We start from the raw sequence: 23,391 nt of genomic DNA on the forward strand, positions 1-23,391 counted from the left end.
CTGAAAATATGGTCGCTAAATTTGCTGACGACGCAAATATTGGTAGGAAAGATAAGCTGTGACGAGGATATAGTTGAGTTGAGTGGGAAAGGATCTGGTACAGTATAATCTGGACAAATGTAAAATTGTCCAATTTAGCAAGAAAAATAAAAAAGAAACATATATAAATGGTGAGAGATTGTAAAACTCAGAGATTGAGGGATCTGGATGTCCTAGTGCATGAATCACAGAAGGCTAGTGTGCAGGTACAGCAAGTAATTAAGAAAGCAAATAGATTGTTACCATTTATTGTGAGGAGAACCAATAACAAAACTAGGGAGGTTATTGTTCAGTTGTACAGGGCACTGGTGAGACCTTATCTGGATTACGGTCTACCATTTTGGTCTTCTTATTTAAGGAATGATGTAAATACGTTAGAAACAGTTCAGAGAATGTTTACTAGACTAATACCAGGAATGGGCAGGTTGTCTTATGAGGATAAACTGAAGAAACTAAAACTGGGGCCACTGTTTAAAAATAAAGAGTCGCCCAATAAACTTTTTTCTCTCAGAGGATCTTGGTCTTTAAAACTCTCTTTTTCAAAAGACAATGGAAACAGTCTTTGAATATCTTTAAGGCAGAGCTAGATAGATTCTTGATTAACAAAGGGGCGAAAGGTTAGCGAGTGTAGGCAGAAATGTGGAGTGGAGGTTACAATCAGATCAGCCATGATTCGATTGAGTGACAGAACAAGCTTGAGAGGATAAGTGGCCAACTTCTCTTCCTTATTCGTATGTGACTACTTCTTCTTGGACAGTCCCGCAACGTCGAGGATGACTTGCTTCATCAATTATGCTCTGTCATTAAGTCAGGAGAAGGACAATTCTACTGCTCCATTCACAACGCCTTTGACAATGAAGAAGCCCAAATCATCTTTCAGTATGTCCTGGACAACATTCAGGCTTGGGCTGACAAGTTGTTGGGAATATTCATGCCAGGCAACGATCATCTTGGACAAGACCATTTGTCTTGATATTGAAAGCACCAGTACCAACAAATGTTTCTCCATCATCATCAAGGGTTCACCAATGTCCTAAAGCTTAACTAGATCAAACATAGTAATATCATGGCTACAAGAGGGCAGAAATTCTACGATGAATGACTCATTTCTTGATTTTTCAAAGTTTCTCCACCACCTACAAAGCCCTGCATGCAATTCACCAAGGTTTTTACGATGCCTACGTTCCTCACTATCTCGACCATTGAAAAGCACAACTTCAGCAATACTGCACGAACATTATTACTTTCAAGTTTTCTTCCAAGTCAAACAGAAACATGATTTTGGATCTAAATTGCTGTTCCTTCATCATCGCTGGATTAATATTCTGAAATTTTCTATCCAGAAGCATCATGGAAGCCTGTGATTGAAGTACCATCAGTGCCTTCTCGGGGCAAGTAGGGATAGGCAATAAATGTTGCCTTGCTCGTGTTGCCCACATTTCAAGGAGAAATAATAAAATCTTAGCTTGTTCTCCGTTAAAGGAAAACATCTCAACTTGTACTTATCAAACCTTAGTGGGCAGAATGAACAGGATTATAACTACATTGCACCCACAGAATTACTATAGTTAATCCAGTTCTGTAATCCATTTTTAAATTTGTATATCTGAGGAAGCAATTATAGTTTGATGTCAAGGTTAACAAAATATTCAATGGCTTCAGATGATGCAATGTGAATAGTTGAGATGTCACCAGTAAAAGATCTCTCAGGGCAGAGCTTCAGTATATGGAAATGGTCTGACTTGATTGACCTGAGTCACAATTTGAACTGTTCTTCATGCTCAACGTTTGAAGCAAGTGGCCATATCTTTCCTGCTCCATTTTTGAGTGGTTGAGAGTTGTTCAAGGTTTTCCACAGATATTGAAACCTGGATATTCACCATTCAGGTCAGCTACTAGCTGGTGGTTGGTGATAGCTGCAGTCAACCAGGAGGGCTGCCACGAAGAGATGGGCTGTCGTCAATTTATATGTTGCAGCATATATACCAGTAGGACTACCAGATTACAAATATGCATGTGTGTGCTTTCTTTTAGGTACTGTGTCAATGGGAGTGCTAGTGGTGCTCTTTTGAGGAGGACATTTCCCTGTGGATATCAGGAGGTTCAATGTGTGCAAGCATAGGAAGCAATTTGAGCTGTGTTGGTCTCCAAGTCCCAGAAATATCTACCACATTTGTGTGGCAGCTCCTAAGCCATTACCTACAGCTATATTCAGTAAAAATATTCCAGCTGGTCACAGAACCATATTCCAAAACATACTTAAACCAAAGAAAAGCATATGTAGATTAAATTACAGATAACCAGGTACCAATACACAGTTAGAACCATAAATACAGTTAGAACCATAAACCAGCACAGAAAGAGGTCAGACAGTTCATTGTTTGTGTGCCAGCTCTTCACTAGAACAATCTAAAAGTAGAATTACTGTCCTGCTTTATCTACATAGCCATTTAGCTTTCTCAGCTTCGCATGTTCATCTATTTTTTTTTGTGATGCAATGATCTCTTCAACTAGGCTTGGTGGAAAAGCATTCCACATTCTTTAAACAAAATGAGAGAGCTATCCTTTCTCCTCATGACCTATGTAATTGATGATCCCTCACCTCTGACTATTATGTCTATTAAATCCACTCTTGCTCTTCTCTGCTCCAATCAAAATAGTCTCTTTATTTAGAGTTTTCCTATTAACCTGATGAATTAATACTGTGTTCGCCATCGTCCTAATATCCTTTCTTTATTGAGGTTCCAAACTGCATACAGTACATCTAGAGTAAACAATATTTTGTATAAATTGATCATTAAGTCTTTGCTCGTGTATTTACTCAGCTGTAAAGCCCAAAATGTTAGTCATCCATTTCATTGGTTTAGCCACCTGCACCATCAAGAAATTAGAGTCTCAATCTTAACTAGTCAGAGAAACAAGCATAAGGCCGGAGGGATAAGCAGGCTTATTTCAAAGAGCACAAGAAATTGGTCATTTTAACTCCAGGGATTCATAATACAGGCCTGGGTGCTGCTCAAACATAATGAGAACGATGAGAAGCCAGTGGACATGAGGCAGAGTGAGTTTGCTAGAAGGCCACCACTGCATACCAGTGAAGAGACGGATGGCTCTAACCCTGTAGTCAGGACCGACCCTGGTGACTTTTGTCTTCACATGCCACTTCGCCAGGAGCGGAGGCACTGTACGCAGCATATGTTCAAAATATTAGGGTCTGAAAGACGTCATCAGACAGTCAGTGACATGCTCACCTGCCTGGTCAAGGGCCTCGCACGCCGCTCAGAGTGTGGGATTGAAATTAGACATGAACAAGGGGAGTATCATCCTGTTGATATTTTAATCCTGACAACTGCTTGCACGTACTTTGTCGAATGCGAGAAATTAAACCCAAGCTTTATGTATCGAGATCCCAGGTCTCTCTCTCTGCAGTGACTTCAGCATCTCTGCTTTTCCTTCCAGATTATATTTTATCACACTTCAAATTAAATTCATCTACCAACTTTCTGTTCAGATGAAGACTCTTACAATCTTTTTTCCTTTTTGTCAAATCCAAAAAATCCTACAAATGAACACATATTTTACCGCATCTCACATCTCTCAGAAAATTCCCAATTATTCCACATCCAATGAATTAACTCCTGAAGTGCAATCACCATTGGCACTGGGAAAAATGGGCAACTAATGAGTCCACAATAAAAATCCACAAACACGTAAAAACGATCAGATGTTTTGCGATGATGGCTGTGGAAGGAATATTATGGACAGCAAGTGAATACTGAACTGATTGAAACTCTTACAAATAGTGCACCAAGATCTTTAACATCTACCTGAACTACCAGAACTGGCAGTCAGGTTCTCAATTCAATGTCCAATGTCCACCACAGCAACAATGCAGCACTCCTGTGATCCTGCAGTGAAGTGTCAGATTATGTCCATGTGCGGTGGTCTAACTGGCTTGAATCCATAACCAGAGGCGAGTGATACTACTGAATTAAGCTAAACTAAGTTGATCAGAAAAGGTGAAACAATATAGTCATACTTGTATCCTATCAGGTCTATTCAGTGCCTGTGTATGAATTCTTACCAATTATTCGCTCCACAAATTGATATTGCCTGTGCAAGTCATCCACCAACTCCTGTTGACAGTTCAAGTATTCGATATCTTCGGGAGATGCCATTTTCAACCTATGAAGTTAATTTCAAATGTATTCAAAGAAAATATTTCTGTTGACAGGGAATCAAGATGCTCATTACAAATGACTTGGAGATCAATTAATTAAACCTTTGGCTAAAAATAATTTATCTTGCTCATGACCATAATCTTTATCCTCTCCTGAAATATTTCCTGAGGTTTGCATTGTATTTCTGTGGATGGTATCAATACTGCTCTTTGGCTCAAGCTGCCAGTAATGTGAAGTTTGAGTTAAAATAGCCCTTCTCTGGGCAGATGCAGTCATCATTAGAAGAAGCTAGTATATATCCTGAGGATTCTTCCTACACTCAAGTACTGAACAACTGGCTCTGTGCATAACAATGACATGTTTCAATTACATACCCCCCAACATAAAAGGCTCTATATTTGTCAAAATTAACTGTCAAGTGGTCTTGATATCTGAAACAGTGATTTGCGAGTGCTGAAACTTCTAGCTACTATGTTACCTGAAAAACTCAGGTCTTTTCCAATTCAGTTCAAAAACCTTTTTTTTCAGTCATTTTGGGATATAGGCATTGCTAGGCCAATGTTTTTTTGCCCATCCCCAACTGTCCTTGAGAACATGGGGCTGAGCTTCCTTTTTGAACCACTGAAATCCATGGGACGACATACCTGGGCAATCTTCCACATTGCTGGGTACATGCAAGTGTTGGAGCTGTACTGGAACAGCTTTGCTCGGGGCACAGCAAGTTCTGGAGCACAGGTCTTCAGTACTATTGCTGGAATAGTGTCAGGGCCCATAATATTTGCAGTATCCAATAGCCTCAGCCATTATTTGGTAATCAGCAGGATTAACCTGATGTAACCACAAAGGTTACATGTTTGACCTGATGCCATGAGATTTCATGGAGTCTGGAGTTGGATGTTGTGGAGGGCAGCTCCCTCCTGATGGTATCCCACTGTGCCGCCGCCTCTGCTGGTCAGGACATAACCAGTCATTGTGATGCTGGTGGCTGGGACATTATCTGTAAGGTTTGACTATGTGAATGTGATTATGTCTCGTCTGTGAGACAGCTTTTATAATTTTGGCATTTGACCCCAGATGTTTGTACAGCAGACCTTGCAGGGTCAACAGGGTTGCTGCTGTCGATTCCGGTACCTAGGTTAATGTCGGGTGGTCCGCCGGTTTCATTCCTTTTAGACTTTCTAGCGGATTGCTAGAGGGCATTTAAGAGTCAACCACATCAAACCAGATAATGATGGCAGATGAGCCAGATGGTTTTTTTCATGGTCATCATTAGTCTTTTAATTCCAAAGTTCTTCACCATCTGCCATGGTGAGATTTGAACTCCGGTCTCTGGATTACTAGTTCAGTGACAATATGACAATGCCGCCTCCTCCCCAAAAACTTATTATACTTAGAGGAGTCCAGAGGAAAATATTGCTGTTACTCTTCAAAAAGAACCATTGGACTTTAGGTGAGTTAATGATTTATTTAATTCCCCATTTCACATTACCATGTAGGAAAATATTTTGGGACTACAACAATGAATTCCAACATGAACTGATTAGTGTACAGTTGTAAAAGTGGTAATAAAAAGCATTCAGCAACTGTGTGTTAGAAGGATCTTTCTGCATAACATACCATCGTTTGGTTTCCTCATCCTTTTTCTTGTAGTTCTCCAATTTCTTCATTCCTCTTGTATTCTGCTGCAAAAGTGTTTCTTCACTTTCCCAGGTGTTGTGGAGGTGGGACCAGCCCTTCCATTTAATCAGATATTGTCGTTCTCCAACCTCTCTCAAGGGATCAAATCCAGAATTGGGATTACCCTCAGCCTCTACTGCATAGGTAGTGGTGGACGCACCAGTTGCTAAACAACAAAGAAATACTTCAAACTAAAATGTAATTTAGGATACAAGTAAAAGAATTAGCAAGTTCTGAAGTGTTCTAAAATTCAGTCGAATGCTAGACCAATCATACAAGTCAAAATAGTATCATCCCTGACTGACATCCAATAGCCTCTGCTGGAATCTGCCTGCATGTGGACTTCATCAGGCTTGGCTGTGATACACTCACTGTGTCCATCTCCTGCTAGTGACATAACAGACCACCCACATGTACTGACGAGCCTCAAACATAATTGTCACTTGGGCTAAGATCTTGGGAATGCCAACTGCTACAGGGCAGTAACACAACGAAGGATCACTAACTGCTGGAGGAGGAAATAATAGTCATTCATATCTGCAGGGTCTCATCATTGAGAGGTTGGATAAAAATCAAACAGCACTGATATCATTCTTGTTCTTGTTTCACAATTCCATTGTCTTCCAATGACTTACTAAAATAAGTATAATGAGGTTTTCAATTCATAATGTTGTAATATGATACAAATCTGTTCTAACAAAGAGGAAATCTAATGTAAAAGTCCCAAAGGAAGGCCAATAGTGTGGTCATATTCATCAGGCAATGCAAAACCTGGATAAATTATGTTTAAATAAGCAAAATGATTTACTTAGCACGCAAGCCAACAATGTACCATTATTTATATTGTATTTTAATACTCCTTTGAAGATTTAGAAAATACCTCCTTTCCGTCCTACTTGTGATTCCATTACTCTCTCTAATGTTTCAAATTCTTCTTCTTCCTCTGGGGGTGGAGGGAGATCCTCCCCACAGATTTCAAGTAAATCATCAGAATCTGTTTTAGCATCCTCATCTTCCTTGTAGCTGACATTAACTGTTGCCTGGCGACGAGAACCCCTCTTATCGTGTTCTTCATCGTCATCATCTGATGATTCAGCTGGTCTCTTCAGTCCCTTTCCTTTCTTCACCTTTTTTATTTTAATCCTTTAATTATAAAAAATACAATTGTAAGTTTCCTGACATCTCAAAAAGACTGGAATATGCACTTAAGCAATAATGGTGTTAAAATACATACTTCAGGGGAAGATTGACTATGGCAATTGTGCAAATTTTCCATACTTTGCTGTGATGGCTCATTTGTTTTTGGGAAAAACTCTAAAAACTAGGTTTCTCTGATAAGGGATTTCTGGTAAAGCACCTTGCCTCCAGTAACTGCTCATGAGACAAAGTTGCCTGGGAGATAAATAATAGAATAGCAAAGGGTCAATAAATTAATTATAGGGGTGAGTAGATTCCCAAGTACAGCTCTGATTTCAAGCAGGGGTCTGGTTTGCAAGGAAGTGGAGTTGTTAGTTAGTTTAAAACAAGCTTCTTGCAAGACGCATTTCTTTATTCTGTACTCCCACTAAAAGAGAGTAAAACTCGTTAACAGAAGGACAGAATGAATGGCTTAGATAGGGTGGACGTAGGGAAGTTGTTTCCATTAGCAGGGGAGACTAGGACCCGGGGGCACAGCCTTAGAATAAAAGGGAGTCACTTTAGAACAGAGATGAGGAGAAATTTCTTCAGCCAGAGTGGTGGGTCTGTGGAATTCATTGCCACAGAGGGCGGTGGAGGCCGGGACGTTGAGTGTCTTTAAGACAGAAGTTGATAAATTCTTGATTTCTCGAGGAATTAAGGGCTATGGAGAGAGAGCGGGTAAATGGAGTTGAAATCAGCCATGATTGAATGGCGGAGGGGACTCGATGGGCCGAATGGCCTTACTTCCACTCCTATGTCTTATGGTCTTATGGACTCCGAACAGTGAGTTGAACTTTCAGGATAGCCAAGCTGAGGAGATAGATTTCTTAGATGCAAAGTTCCAGAGTTAAAGAATATTGGAACCAGGAGAGATCTGACTTGAGGTGGGTCAAGATTATTCAAAAAGGGAGGGAGAGCACAGTAAACTGTAGGCCAGTTAGCCTAACATCTGACGTGGGGAAATTATTACATGCTATTACGGACTTCCGGTTGCGGCGATGCGGAGCTAAGCCACACGATTCGGCAGCTCCCACGTTCACGGACTTTCGGGCTCTCTAGAGGAGCCCCAATGGGAAATTTTTGAAGACGTTCCGTGTGGGAAGGGAAGAGTGAGGTCCCCCTTCACCGTTTGGCGGCGGCCAGGGATAAAGGGGAAGGTGGGCCAGAGCTGCAAGAGTTCATTAAGAGCTGTTTCGAGGAGCTGCGGAAAGAGATGCTGGCGCCTATGCTGTCGGCGATTGAAGGACTAGGGATGACCCAGAAGGCCCACGAGGTAAAGATCCAGGAGGTGCAGAAAAAAGTCAATGAGAGCGAGGATGAGATTTTGGGCCTGGCGGTGAGGGTGGAGGAGCACGAGGCGCTGCACAAGAGGTGGGCGGGAAGATTCGAAGACCTGGAGAACAGGTCGCGGAGAAAGAATCTTCGGATCCTGGGTCTCCCTGAAGGAGCGGAGGGGGCCGATGCCGGGGCATATGCGAGCACGATGCTCGAGTCGATGATGAGCGCGGAGGCCCCTTCGAGGCCGTTGGAGCTGGATGGGGCACACCGGGTGCTGGCGAGGAGGCCCAAGGCTAATGAGCCGCCATGGGCGATTGTGGTGAGGTTTCACCGTTTCACGGACAGAGAGAGGGTCTTGAAATGGGCCAAGAAAGAGCGGATCAGTAGCTGGGAGAATGCGGAGATCTGAATATACCCGGACTGGAGCACGGAGATTGCAAAGAGGAGAGCGGGTTTCAACCGGGCTGCACCGGAAAGGAGTGAGATTCGGAATGCTACAGCCAGCGCGATTGTGGGTCACATACAAGGATCAACACCACTATTTTGAAACGCCTGAGGAGGCTTGGACCTTTATTCAAACTGAAAAGTTGGACTCAAACTGAGGGTTTGTGAGGGTGGGGGGTGGATGTTTGGTGTACACAGGGTGTTAATCACGCGCAGGAAATGTTCCACGGGCTGGGGGAGGGATATGGATGGGGAAAGGGACCGGGTGAGAAGACTGCACGAGACGGTGGGCGCTGGTGCTGGAGGGAAAGGAGGCTCGGGGATGGGGGAAATGACACAAGGCCGCGACAGGAGCTACGCCAGAGGGGGCGGGGCAGGCTTAGGAAAGCGTGGGTTTTTTCCCACGCTAGGGAAGAAAGGGGGGGGGGGAGGAGAAACAGAGGAGCGCACACTGATTGGGAGATTCCCACACGGGGGGGGGGGGGGTCAATGGGACGGCGGGGGAAGCCGGGATCAGCAAGTGTTAGCTGACTTACGGGAGTGCTATGGGTGGAGCAAAAAAGCTAGACACGGGTCTAGCGGGGAGGGGGGCGGGGGGAGGGTTGCTGCTGCACTGGCCGAAGGGGAATGGGACACAGAAGAGGTGGTCAGGGCGGGGGTCTCCCGTCTGGGGGACTGGAGGGTGAGGGCGGCGCGGGCACGGGACTGGCCTAGAAAAGGAGATGGCTAGTTGGCGGCGGGGGGGGTGGGGGGGGGGAGAGGGGGAGAAGAGAGGCCGGCCCCCCCAATCCGGCTGATAACGTGGAACGTGAGGGGCCTGAATGGGCCGGTAAAGAGGGCCCGAGTGTTCGCGCACTTAAAGGGACTGAAGGCAGACGTGGTCATGCTCCAGGAGACACATTTGAAGGTGGCGGATCAGGTCAGGTTAAGAAAGGGATGGGTAGGACAAGTATTCCATTCAGGGCTGGAAGCGAAGAATCGAGGGGTGGCGATCTTGGAGCTACGGTGCGGAGTGCAACGAAAGTAAATGAGGCATTCAAGGCCTTCTATGAGGAGCTGCACAGATCCCAGCCCCCAGCGGGGGAAAGAGGGAATGAGACGATTCCTGGAACAACTGAGGTTCCAGAGGGTGGAGGAGCAGGAGGTGGCTGGTTTGGGGGCACCAATTGGGTTGGAGGAGCTGAGCAAAGGTTTGGGGAGTATGCAGGCAGGGAAGGCCCCGGGACCGGACAGGTTCCCGGTTGAGTTCTACAGGAAGTACGTAGACCTGTTGGCCCCGCTGCTCGTGAGGACTTTTAATGAGGCAAGGGAGGGAGGGACCCTGCCCCCGACAATGTCGGAGGCGACAATCTCTTTGATCCTGAAGCGGGACAAGGACCCACTGCAATGTGGGTCGTACAGGCCGATCTCGCTCCTCAACGTGGATGCTAAGTTGCTGGCAAAAGTGCTGGCTACGAGGATCGAGGACTGTGTCCCGGGGGTGATTCACGAGGACCAGACGGGATTTGTGAAGGGCAGGCAGCTAAACACCAATGTGCGGCGGCTCCTAAACGTGATAATGATGCCATCGGTGGAGGGAGAGGCGGAGATAGTGGCAGCTATGGATGCGGAGAAGGCCTTTGACCGAGTAGAGTGGGAGTGCCTCTGGAAAGTGCTGCGTAAGTTTGGGTTCGGGGGAGGGTTTATTAGTTGGGTTAAGCTCCTTTACAGAGCCCCGGTGGCGAGTGTGGTTACGAATCGGCGGAGGTCGGAGTATTTTCGTCTGTACCGTGGGACGAGGCAGGGGTGCCCTCTGTGTCCCCCCCCCTGTTGTTTGCATTATCAATTGAACCCTTGGCCATGTCATTAAGGGAGTCTAGGAACTGGAGGGGAGTGGTCCTAGGGGGAGAGGAGCATCGAATGTCGCTTTATGCAGTTGCCTGTTGCTGTATGTGGCGGATCCAGCGGAGGGGATGGTGGAGGTCATGCAGACTCTAAGGGAGTTCTGGGATTTTTCGGGCTATAAGCTTAATGTGGGGAAGAGTGAGCTCTTTGTAGTACAGGCAGGAGACCAGGAAAGGGGGATAGACGATCTACCGCTGAGGAGGGCGGAAAGGAGTTTTCGGAACCTGGGGATCCAAATAGCTAGGAGTTGGGGGGCCCTACATAAATTGAATTTGATGAGGCTGGTGGAGCAGATGAAGGAGGACTTCAAAAGATGGGACATGTTGCCGCTCTCGCTAGCGGGTAGAGTGCAGTCGGTCAAAATGGTGGTCCTCCCGAGGTTTCTTTTTGTGTTTCAGTGCCTTCCCATCGTGATCACTAAGGCCTTTTTTAAGAGGGTAGGCAGGAGCATTATGGGGTTTGTGTGGGCGAATAAGACCCCGAGGGTAAGGAGGGGGTTTCTGGAGCGCAGTAGGGACCGAGGAGGGTTGGCGCTGCCGAATCTGGGGGGCTACTACTGGGCAGCAAATGTGGCGATGATCCGTAAGTGGGTGATGGAGGGAGAGGGGGCGGCATGGAAGAGGTTGGAGATGGCGTCCTGCAAAGGAACGAGCCTGGGGGCGCTGGTGACGGCACAGCTGCCGCTCTCGCCGACAAGGTACACCACGAGTCCGGTGGTGGCGGCAACGCTAAAGATCTGGGGCCAGTGGAGACGGCACAGGGGTGCGATGGGAGCCTCGGCGTGGTCCCCGATCAGGGGTAACCATCGGTTTGTCCCAGGGAGGATGGACGGGGGGTTTCAGAGCTGGCATCGGGCGGGGATTAGAAGAATGGGGGACCTGTTCATTGATGGGACATTTGTGAGCCTAGGGGCAATGGAGAAGTTTGGGCTACCCCCGGGAAATGCTTTCAGATACATGCAGGCGAGGGCGTTTGTGAGGCGGCAGGTGAGGGAATTCCCGTTGCTCCCGGCACAGGAAATTCAAGGCAGGGTGATCTCAGGCGCATGGGTTGGAGAGGGCAAGGTGTCGGCTATATACCAGGAGATGAAAGAAGAGGGGGAGACTTTGGTAGAGGAGCTGAAGGGTAAATGGGAAGAGGAGTTGGGGGAGGAGATTGAGGAGGGGCTATGGGCTGATGCCCTAAGTAGGGTTAATCCCTCTTCCTCGTGTGCCAGGCTTAGCCTGATACAATTTAAGGTGGTTCACAGAGCGCACATGACAGGGGCGAGGCTGAGTAGGTTCTTTGGGGTAGAGGACAGATGTGGGAGGTGCGCAGGAAGTCCGGCGAACCATGTCCATATGTTTCGGTCATGCCCGGCACTGGAGGGGTTCTGGAGGGGAGTGGCGGGAACAATATCTAAGGTGGTGAAAGCCCGGGTCAAGCCAAGCTGGGGGCTAGCAATATTTGGAGCAGTGGACGAGCCGGGCGTGCAGGAGGCGAAAGAGGCCGGCATTCTGGCCTTTGCGTCCCTAGTAGCCCGGCGAAGGATCTTGCTAATGTGGAAGGAGGCGAAGCTCCCTAGCGTGGAGGCCTGGAAAAATGATATGGCTGGCTTTATCAAGCTGGAGAGGATAAAGTTTGCCTTGAGAGGGTCTGCGCAGGGGTTCTACTGGCAGTGGCAACCGTTCCTAGACTATCTCGCGGAGCGTTAGATGAAGGTCGGTCAGCAGCAGCAGCAACCCGGGGGGAGGGCGGGGGAAAGGGGGTCTGTCTGGGGGGTATTTGAGCAAGATAATACATGAAGGATCTAGAAAACTGACATGTACGGGAGGAATCCAATGTACAAAGTTCTGTAACATATCGTTTTACCATGTTTATATCTTATGTGCGTTTTCTTTCTATGTTACGAGGGGGGGGGGTTGTTTGTAAGGGTGAAAAATTGTGTTAAAAATTTAATAAATATATATTTTTTAAAATAAAAATTACATGCTATTACTAAAGATGTTATAGCAGAGCACTTCGAAGAATTTGAGGCCATCAGGTAGAATCAACATGGTTTTGTGAAAGGGAAATAATGTTTCACCAATTTTTGGGAGTTCTTTGATGGAATTGTATGTGCTGTGGAGAAAGGGGAACCGGTGGATGCACAGTACTTAGATTTCCACAAGACATTTGATAAGTGCCACATGAACATTTACTGTGGAAAATAAAAACTCAGTGTCAGGGGTAACATATCGGCATGGATAGAAAATTAGATAACCAACAGGAAACAGACGGTAGACATGAATGGGTCTTTTATTGGTTGGTGCGACGTAACAAGTGGTGTCCACATAGATCAGATCAGTACTGATGCCTCAACTTTTTACAATTTATATAATACCTTGGATGAAGGAACTGAAGATATGGTCGCAAAATTTGCTGACGACACAAAGATCGGTAGAAAATTTAAGCTATGAAGAGGACATGGCTGGGTTAAGTGAGTGGGAAAGGATGGCAAATAGAGTGTAATCTGGGCAAATGTAAAATTGTCCAATTTAGCAAGAAAAATAAAAAAGAAACATATTATTATGGGCCAGGGTTTAGAGAACACCAAAGTATATCATGGAGTTCACCTGACCCACAACTTTTAATAGATTTTGGTTATGGGGAGCACAAGGGCCCACTTTACAGGTGTGATGCAACAGAGAACAAAGAACAAAGAAATGTACAGCACAGGAATAGGCCCTTCGACCCGCCAAGCCCGTGCCGACCATGATGCCCGACTAAACTACAATCTTCTACACTTCCTGGGTCCGTATCCTTCTATTCCCATCCTATTCATATATTTGTCAAGATGCCCCTTAAATGTCCCTATCGTCCCTGCTTCCACTACCTCCTCCGGTAGCGAGTTCCAGGCACCCACTACCCTCTGCGTAAAAAACTTGCCTCGTACATCTACTCTAAACCTTGCCCCTCTCACCTTAAACCTATGCCCCCTAGTAATTGACCCCTCTACCCTGGGGAAAAGCCTCTGACTATCCACTCTGTCTATGCCCCTCATAATTTTGTATACCTCTATCAGGTCTCCCCTCAACCTCCTTCGTTCCAGTGAGAACAAACCGAGTTTATTCAATCGCTCCTCATAGCTAATGCCCTCCATACCAGGCAACATTCTGGTAAATCTCTTCTGCACCCTCTCTAAAGCCTCCACATCCTTCTGGTAGTGTGGCGACCAGAATTGAACACTATACTCCAAGTGTGGCCTAACTAAGGTTCTATACAGCTGCAACATGACTTGCCAATTCTTCTACTCAATGCCCCGGCCAATGAAGGCAAGCATGCCGTATGCCTTCTTGACTACCTTCTCCACCTGTGTTGCCCCTTTCAATGACCTGTGGGCCTGTACTCCTAGATCTCTTTGACTTTCAATACTCTTGAGGGTTCTACCATTCACTGTATATTTCCTACCTGCATTAGACCTTCCAAAATGCATTACCTCACATTTGTCCGGATTAAACTCCATCTGCCATCTCTTCGCCCAAGTCTCCAGACAATCTAAATCCTGCTGTATCCTCCGACAGTCCTCATCGCTATCCGCAATTCCACCAACCTTTGTGTCGTCTGCAAACTTACTAATCAGACCATTTACATTTTCCTCCAAATCATTTATATATACTACAAAGAGCAAAGGTCCCAGCACTGATCCCTGTGGAACACCACTGGTCACAGCCCTCCAATTAGAAAAGCATCCCTCCATTGCTACTCTCTGCCTTCTATGGCCTAGCCAGTTCTGTATCCACCTTGCCAGCTCACCCCTGATCCCGTGTGACTTCACCTTTTGTACTAGTCTACCATGAGGGACCTTGTCAAAGGCCTGACTGAAGTCCATATAGACAACATCTACTGCCTTCCTGCATCAATCATCTTAGTGACCTCCTCGAAAAACTCTATCAAGTTAGTGAGACACGACCTCCCCTTCACAAAACCGTGCTGCCTCTCACTAATACGTCCATTTGCTTCCAAATGGGAGTAGATCCTGTCTCGAAGAATTCTCTCCAGTAATTTCCCTACCACTGAAGTAAGGCTCACCGGCCTGTAGTTCCCGGGATTATCCTTGCTACCCTTCTTAAACAGAGGAACAACATTGGCTATTCTCCAGTCCTCCGGGACATCCCCTGAAGACAGCGAGGATCCAAAGATTTCTGTCAAGGCCTCAGCAATTTCCTCTCCAGCCTCCTTCAGTATTCTGGGGTAGATCCCATCAGGCCCTGGGGACTTATCTACCTTAATATTTTTTAAGACACCCAACACCTCGTCTTTTTGGATCACAATGTGACCCAGGCTATCTACACCCCCTTCTCCAGACTCAACATCTACCAATTCCTTCTCTTTGGTGAATACTGATGCAAAGTATTCATTTAGTACCTCGCCCATTTCCTCTGGCTCCACACATAGATTCCCTTGCCTATCCTTCAGTGGGCCAACCCTTTCCCTGGCTACCCTCTTGCTTTTTATGTACGTGTAAAAAGCCTTGGGATTTTCCTTAACCCTATTTGCCAATGACTTTTCGTGACCCCTTCTAGCCCTCCTGACTCCTTGCTTAAGTTCCTACCTACTTTCCTTATATTCCACGCAGGCTTCGTCTGTTCCCAGCCTTTTAGCCCTGACAAATGCCTCCTTTTTCTTTTTGACAAGGCCTACAATATCACTCGTCATCCAAGGTTCCCGAAAATTGCCGTATTTATCTTTCTTCCTCACAGGAACATGCCGGTCCTGTATTCCTTTCAACTGCCACTTGAAAGCCTCCCACATGTCAGATGTTGATTTGCCCTCAAACATCCGCCCCCAATCTATGTTCTTCAGTTCCCGCCTAATATTGTTATAATTAGCCTTCCCCCAATTTAGCACATTCATCCTCGGACCACTCTTATCCTTGTCCACCAGTACTTTAAAACTTACTGAATTGTGGTCACTGTTACCGAAATGCTCCCCTACTGAAACATCTACCACATGGCCGGGCTCATTCCCCAATACCAGGTCCAGTACCGCCCCTTCCCTAGTTGGACTGTCTACATATTGTTTTAAGAAGCCCTCCTGGATGCTCCTTACAAACTCCGCCCCGTCTAAGCCCCTGGCACTAAGTGAGTCCCAGTCAATATTGGGGAAGTTGAAGTCTCCCATCACCACAACCCTGTTGTTTTTACTCTTTTCCAAAATCTGTCTACCTATCTGCTCCTCTATCTCCCGCTGGCTGTTGGGAGGCCTGTAGTAAACCCCCAACATTGTGACTGCGCCCTTCTTATTCCTGATCTCTACCCATATAGCCTCACTGCCCTCTGAGGTGTCCTCTCGCAGTACAGCTGTGATATTCTCCCGAACAAGTAGCGCAACTCCGCCTCCCCTTTTACATCCCCCTCTATCCCGCCTGAAACATCTAAATCCTGGAACGTTTAGCTGCCAATCCTGCCCTTCCCTCAACCAGGTCTCTGTAATGGCAACAACATCATAGTTCCAAGTACTAATCCAAGCTCTAAGTTCATCTGCCTTACCCGTAATGCTCCTTGCATTAAAACATATGCACTTCAGGCCACCAGACCCGCTGTGTTCAGCAGCTTCTCCCAGTCTGCTCTGCCTCAGAGCCACACTGTCCCTATTCCCTAGTTCTCCCTCAATGCTCTCACCTTCTGACCTATTGCTCCCGTGCCCACCTAAAAGTATTTTTAAACAAGAGCAATGTTTATTCTATGAATGCAGTTAACATTTTATAAACACACAGCAAACATCTTATCAGCTACAAACCCTGATAACCCCCCCCCCCAAAAAGATACAGTACTCTGTAGATAACCCTTTGTAACTTCCCTAACAACACCCATAAACCAAAACACTTTTTAACAAAGACAGTAGGTTTGCATTCCTTACAGAAACAGGTATTACTTGGAAATCATCAAGTTATCTGGAGGCATTCTTTATCATGCAGAGAGAGAGACCAAACATACATCTGCTTGATTTGAATGCAGCTCTCCAACAGAAAGCGAAACTAAAAGAGCCAAAAAGAGCTTCCAGCTCAAAACGAAAGTAAAAAGCAGAATCACATTCCAGCTCCACCCACACAATGACATCACTGCAGCCATTTGATAAAACACACTTTGCTTAAAGGGACTCTCACATGACGATATAAATGGTGAGAGGTTGTAGAACTCTGAGATTGAGGGATCTGGATGTCCTAGTGCATGAATCACAGAAGGCTAGTATGCAGGTACAGCAAGTAATTAAGAAAGCTAATAGATTGTTACCATTTATTGTGAAGAGACTCCTATTTATTGAAGTGTAATGAAGTGCTTCGAGAGGTTGATCATGAAGCGCATCACCTCCATACTCCCAGAACGCCTTGATCCACTGCAATTCGCATACCGCTGCAACCGGTCCACATCAGACACCATTTCCCTGGCCCTACACTCATCCCTAGAGCATCTCGAAAACAAGGACTTCTACATTAGACTCCTATTTATTGACTACAGCTCCGCCTTCAACACCATAATCCCAGCCAAGCTCATATCAAAGCTCCAAAACCTAGGACTTGGCTCCCCATTCTGCAACTGGATCCTCGATTTTCTGACCAACAGACCACTATCAGTAAGAATGAACAACAACACCTCCTCCACAATAGTCCTCAACACCGGTGCCCCGCAAGGCTGCGTACTTAGCCCCCTACTCTACTCCCTGTACACACACGACTGCGTAGCAAAACCTTGTTCCAACTCCATCTACAAGTTTGCTGACGATACGACCATAGTGGGCCGGATCTCGAATAACGACGAGTCCGAATACAGGAGGGAGATAGAGAATCTAGTGGAGTGGTGTAGCGACAACAATCTCTCCCTCAATGCCAGCAAAACTAAAGATCTGGTAATTGACTTCAGGAAGCAAAGTACTGTACACACCCCTGTCAGCATCAACAGGGCCGAGGTGGAGATGGTTAGCAGTTTCAAATTCCATGGGGTGCACATCTCCACAAATCTGTCCTGGTCCACCCATGTCGACACTACCACCAAGAAAGCACAACAGCGCCTACACTTCCTCAGGAAACTAAGGAAATTTGGCAAGTCCACATTAACCCGTACCAATTTTTACAGATGCACCATAGAAAGCATCCTATCAGGCTGAATCACAGCAGAGTATGGCAACTGCTCGGCCCAGGACCGCAAGAAACTTCAGAGAGTCGTGAACACCGCCCAGTCCATCACACAAACCTGCCTCCCATCCATTGACTCCATCTACACCTCCCGCTGCCTGGGGAAAGCGGGCAGCATAATCAAAGATCCCTCCCACCCGGCTTACTCACTCTTAGAACTTCTTCCCCACAGAAGTCTGAGAACACGCACGAACAGACTCAAAAAAAGCTTCTTCCCCACTGTCACCAGACTCCTAAGTGACCCTCTTATGGACTGACCTCATTAACACTACACCCTGTATGCTTCATCCGATGCCAGTGCTTATGTAGTTACATTGTATATGTTGTGTTGCCATATTATGTATTTTCTTTTATTCCCTTTTCTTCTCATGTACTTAATGATCTGTTGAGCTACTCACAGAAAAATACTTTTCACTGTACCTCGGTACACGTGACAATAAACAAATCCAATCCAATGAAGAGAACAAATAACAAAACTAGGGAGGTTATGCTTCAGTTGTACAGTGCATTGGTAAGACCACATCTGGATTACAGTGTACCGTTTTGGTCTTCTTATTTAAGGAAAGATGTAAATACGTTAGAAACAGTTCAGAGAAGGTTTACTAGACTAATACCAGGAATGGGCAGGTTGTCTTATGAGGTTAAACTGAAGAATCTAAAACTGGCGCCACTGTTTAAAAATAAAGGGTCGCCCAATAAGTACAGAAGAGGAGAACTTTTTTCTCTGAGGATCGTGGGTCTTTAAATCTCTCTTTCTCAAAAAGCAATGGAAGCAGTCTTTGAATATCTTTAAGGCAGAGCTAGATAGATTCTTGATTAACAAAGGGGCGAAAGGTTAGCGAGTGTAGGCAGAAATGTGGAGTGGAGGTTACAATCAGATCAGCCATGATTCGATTGAGTGACAGAACAAGCTTGAGAGGATAAGTGGCCAACTTCTCTTCCTTATTCGTATGTGACTACTTCTTCTTGGACAGTCCCGCAGCGTCGAGGATGACTTGCTTCATCAATTATGCTCTGTCATTAAGTCAGGAGAAGGATATTTACGGACAATTCTACAGCTCCATTCACAACGCCTTTGACAATGAAGAAGCCCAAATCATCTTTCAGTATGGCCTGAACAACATTCAGGCTTGGGCTGACAAGTTGCTGGGAATATTCATGCCAGGCAACGATCATCTTGGACAAGACCATTTGTCTTGACATTTAAAGCACCATTAACAACAAATTTTTCTCCATCATCATCTGATTTTTCAATGATTCTCCACCACCTACAAAGCCCTGCATGCAATTCACCAAGGTTTTTACGATGCCTACATTCCTCACTATCTCGACCATTGAAAAGCACAACTTCAACAATACTGCACGAACATTATTACTTTGAAGTTTTCTTCCAAGTCAAACAGAAACATGATTTTGGATCTAAATTGCTGTTCCTTCATCATCGCTGGATTAATATTCTGACATTTTCTATCCAGTAGCATCATGGAAGCCTGTGATTGAAGTAAAGTACCATCAGTGCCTTCTCGGGATAAGTAGGGATAGGCAATAAATGTTGCCTTGCTCGTGTTGCCCACATTTCAAGGAGAAATAATAAAATCTTAGCTTGTTCTCCGTTAAAGGAAAACATCTCAACTTGTACTCATCAAACTTTAGTGGGCAGAGTGAACAGGATTATAACTACATTGCGCCCACTTCGAACACTCCGTTCCTCAGGTATTCAGAGACTGCACTGGAGCATTGGAGTCAATGCTGGATTTCCTCGTCAGTAACTGCTCTTACTGAGAGGAGGCTCCCGAGGTATGGTAAATGATCCATACTGTTCAAGGGCTCACTGTGGACCCTAATGGTCAGGGGGCAATTTTGTGTGGTAGGAGCGGGCAGGTAGAGAATCTTTGTTTTCCGGGTGTTTAGTCTGAGGCCCATTATCTCATATGCCTCATTGAATGCATCAATGATGAGTTTGTAGCTCAGCCTGTGCACAATCGCAGGTATCGTCTGCGTACTGCAGCTCGATGACAGAGGTTGGGTGGTCTTGGTTCTGGTCTGGAAGCGTCCAAGATTGAACAGTTTCCCGCTTGTCCGGTAGGTTAGCTCCACTCCAGTGTGCAGCTTCACGGTGGCAGGATGGAGTATTGCTGCGAGGATGGAGCCCTGTTTGATCCTTGGTGAGGATCACAGCTTGCATGTCATTGTGGAGCAGGCGGAGAATGGTGACAAACTTCTGTGGGCATCCGGATTTGAGGAGGACATTCCACAATCCCTCACAGAGTTGACGGTCTTTGTGAAATCGAAGACAGCCATGCACAGAGGTTGATGGTGCTCCCTGCACTTTTCCTGGATTTGTTGCACGTTGAAGATCATGTCCATTAAGCCTCTTGATCAGTGAAAGCCACACTGAGACTCAGGGAGGAGCTCGTCAGCCACTGGAAGGAGGGGGTTGAGGAGTATTCCCACGGTGGAGAGTAGTGTAATCCCTCTGCAATTTCTGCAGTCAGATCTGTCTCCTTTCTTGAAGATGGTCACAATTAAGGTGGACGCGACTACTCTTAAGACACTAGTTGCGCCTGTGTGTAACAGAGTGTTACAATCCCAGCTAATGTTATGACTGGACAGGCAGATCCCAGAGTGTATCCCTAGCTCAATAGATCATAGCTTATTTTTTGTGTTCAGTGACATGGTTGTACAGAATCACATGAGGAGTCATAAGAGGAGAGACTAAATCGGTTAAGATTATAATAATTGGAATTTAGAAGAGTGACAGGGGATCTCATAGAAACTTATAAAATTCAACAGGATTAGACAGGGTAGATTCAGAAAGAACGTTCCCAATGGTGGGGCATCCAGGACTAGGGGTCATTGTTTGAGGATAAAGGGTAAACATTTTAGGACTGAGGTGAGGAGAAGTGTCTTCAGACCGAGGCAGTGGTGAATCTGTGGAATTAAGTACCACAAAAAGTCGTAGAGGCCAAAAGGTTGCGTAATAAGGAATTAGATACAGATCTCGGGACTAAAGGAATCAAGGAACAAGGGGGGGGAGGGGGGAAGAGAAGAGGTGGGATCATGGTATCGAAGTTGATGCGCCATGATCATAATGAATGGCGGAGCAGGGCCAAATGGCCTCCTCCAGCTTCTAATTTCTATGTATGTTTCTATGAATGTCAATTAACTTTTAACCAAATTATAGAACATGTTTTAAACATTAAAAGATTGACTACAGTACAATACTCCTACACCCCACCTATATGTTCATGGACGAACACAGGTTGTTCTTTTTTAATTTAGAGTAGCCAATTACTTTTATTTTCCAATTAAGGGGCAATTTAACATGGCCAATCCAGGGTAGCACAGTGGTTAGCACAGTTGCTTCATAGCTCCAGGGTCCCAGGTTCGATTCCTGGCTTGGGTCACTGTCTGTGCGGAGACTGCACGTTCTCCCTGTGTGCGTGGGTTTCCTCCAGGTGCTCCGGTTTCCTCCCACAGTCCAAAGATGTGCAGGTTAATAATAATAATCTTTTATTGTCACAAGTATGAAGTTACTGTGAAAAGCCCCTAGCCGCCACATTCCGGCGCCTGTTTGCGTAAGCTGGTACGGGAATTGAACCCGCGCTGCTGGCCTTGTTCTGCATCACAAACCAGCTGTTTAGCCCACTGAGCCCACTTCGGTGGATTGGTCATGGTAAATTGACCTTAGTGTCCAAAAGGTTTAGGTGTGGTTACTGGGTTGCGGAGATAGGGTGGAGGCGTGGGCTTGAGTGGGGTGCTCTTTCCAAGAGCCAGTGCAGACTCGATGGGCCGGCTGGCCTCCTTCTGCCCTGTAAATTATATTATATATGAACATCTAACCAGCACATCTTTGGGTTGTGGCGGCAAAACCCACGCAGACATGGGGAGAATGGGCAAACTCTACACGGACAGTGGCCCAGGCTCGGGATTCGAACCGGGTCCTCAGCGCCGCAGCCCCACTGCACCCCATGCCGCCCTGAACACAGGTTTTTAAAGGATAAATATAAGATATACATTATACTTAAATGTTTTCGGTAAGTACACAGGTCACGTAAACCAACAGACCAACCTGCGGCCAGACCCATCACACTCTGAAACCAATTGGCAGATGCCACCCAAAACAATTTCTGCGGATTTCTCATCAAATCCCCCAGGTGAGCCAACTGGTCTCACTGGAATGGGACTTCCACCCGTGTGTTTCCCGACTCCATTCTTCAAAAAGCACACCTTGGAATCGTCTCCCAACAACCCTTTCTTTCAGATGCCTTCACCAAGGATCTACTTCCAAGATTTCAATCTCTCCTTTCAGTATTTCTCTGCATCCGCTTAATCTTTCAGGCATGCCAACGGAACGCTACTGCTTCAAAGGCTGTATTAAGAGGTCACAAAGCTTTTGATTTATCCAATGTCTGGGTTCTCACCTTAAATTTGGGTCTTGTAGCTCTCTCTAACATAAAAGCACTTTCTCTGCTTTTTTACTTTGACTTCACCCAACAGAACCATTTTCAACTTGTTCCTTTAAATTAACTATCTTCCTGAGACATAGGCCGGGATTCTCCAAAATCCCGGCTAAGTGTTGATGCCGGCGTAAACACCAGATTGGCCCAGCGATTCAGTGGCCTACAGGGGGCCAGCACACAGCTCAGGCGCCGATATACTGCACTGCAGGCGCTGGTACGTGCATGCACGTGGCGGCCGTTTCCGCGCCGGCGCATGCACGTGTTAGCCGTTTCTGCGCCGGCGATCCAGCAGAGGGCAGTAGAGCGGAGCTGCTGTTTGGCTGTTGCGGGGAAAATTTGCATGCCTCCGTTGTGGTCACCCTAACTTGAAGGTGTACCTGAGCAAGGGACCTTAGCTGGTCAAGTGAAGACAAGCATCCAGCAATGGGCAGTAGAGCAAAGCTGCTGATTGGTTGTTGCGGGGGAAATTTGCATACCTCCATTGTGGTCACCCTAACTTTAAGGTGGTTTGTGGGGGGAGCTGTTGTCAAGTGACGCTTAAACCCAAAACACTTCTTCAGTGTTTCCCTCCCTACCCCCTCTAACCTTGTGAAGATCAAGAAGAAGGCTCGAGGGCAGGTAGAAGTAGAAAGAAGTTGAACCGTGACATCACAGGCTGCAGGTAAGGGATTGGCTGGTGACTGGTAAGTAGTTTTTCTTTTATTTTCCCACAGGTGTTATCGTGCAGGGCTCAGAGTTTGCTGATAGTGCTTGCTGAGAAGGGGAGTGAATAACAGGCAAGCTCTTTATTTTTTGTTTTTTATCTAGAGGGGATGGCAGGGAAGGTGCAATGTTCCTCCTGCAGAATGTTGGAGGTGAGGGATGCCGTCAGTGTCCCTGCTGATTTCATCTGTGGGAAGTGCACCCATCACCAGCTCCTCAGAAACCGCGTTAGGGAACTGGAGCTGGAGGAACTTCTGATCATTCGGGAGGCAGAGGTGTTCATAGATAGAAGCTTCAGGGATGTAGTTACTCCGAAGAATAAAGATAGATAGGTGACGGTGAGAGGGGCTGGGAGGAAGCAGTCAGTACAGGGATCCCCTGTGGTCATTCC

The 23,391-nt window shown here is 46.1% G+C and overlaps 1 protein-coding gene across 4 annotated transcripts in view; it reads right to left on the reverse strand.

Moving 5' to 3' along the window:
- Positions 1–23,391, reverse strand: part of chd1 (chromodomain helicase DNA binding protein 1) — a 299,232-nt gene that overhangs the window by 126,203 nt on the left and 149,638 nt on the right. For all 4 annotated transcript variants that reach the window (XM_072516362.1, XM_072516363.1, XM_072516361.1 and 1 more), the window contains 3 exons: positions 6,778–7,040; positions 5,838–6,063; positions 4,124–4,224 (listed from right to left, as the gene is read on the reverse strand). In XM_072516362.1, coding sequence (XP_072372463.1) covers positions 4,124–4,224; positions 5,838–6,063; positions 6,778–7,040 — 590 coding nt within the window. The remainder of the gene's footprint in view (positions 1–4,123; positions 4,225–5,837; positions 6,064–6,777; positions 7,041–23,391) is intronic.

Source organism: Scyliorhinus torazame, chromosome 9 (genome assembly GCF_047496885.1).
Source record: "Scyliorhinus torazame isolate Kashiwa2021f chromosome 9, sScyTor2.1, whole genome shotgun sequence".
Taxonomy (NCBI): Eukaryota; Metazoa; Chordata; class Chondrichthyes; order Carcharhiniformes; family Scyliorhinidae; genus Scyliorhinus; species Scyliorhinus torazame.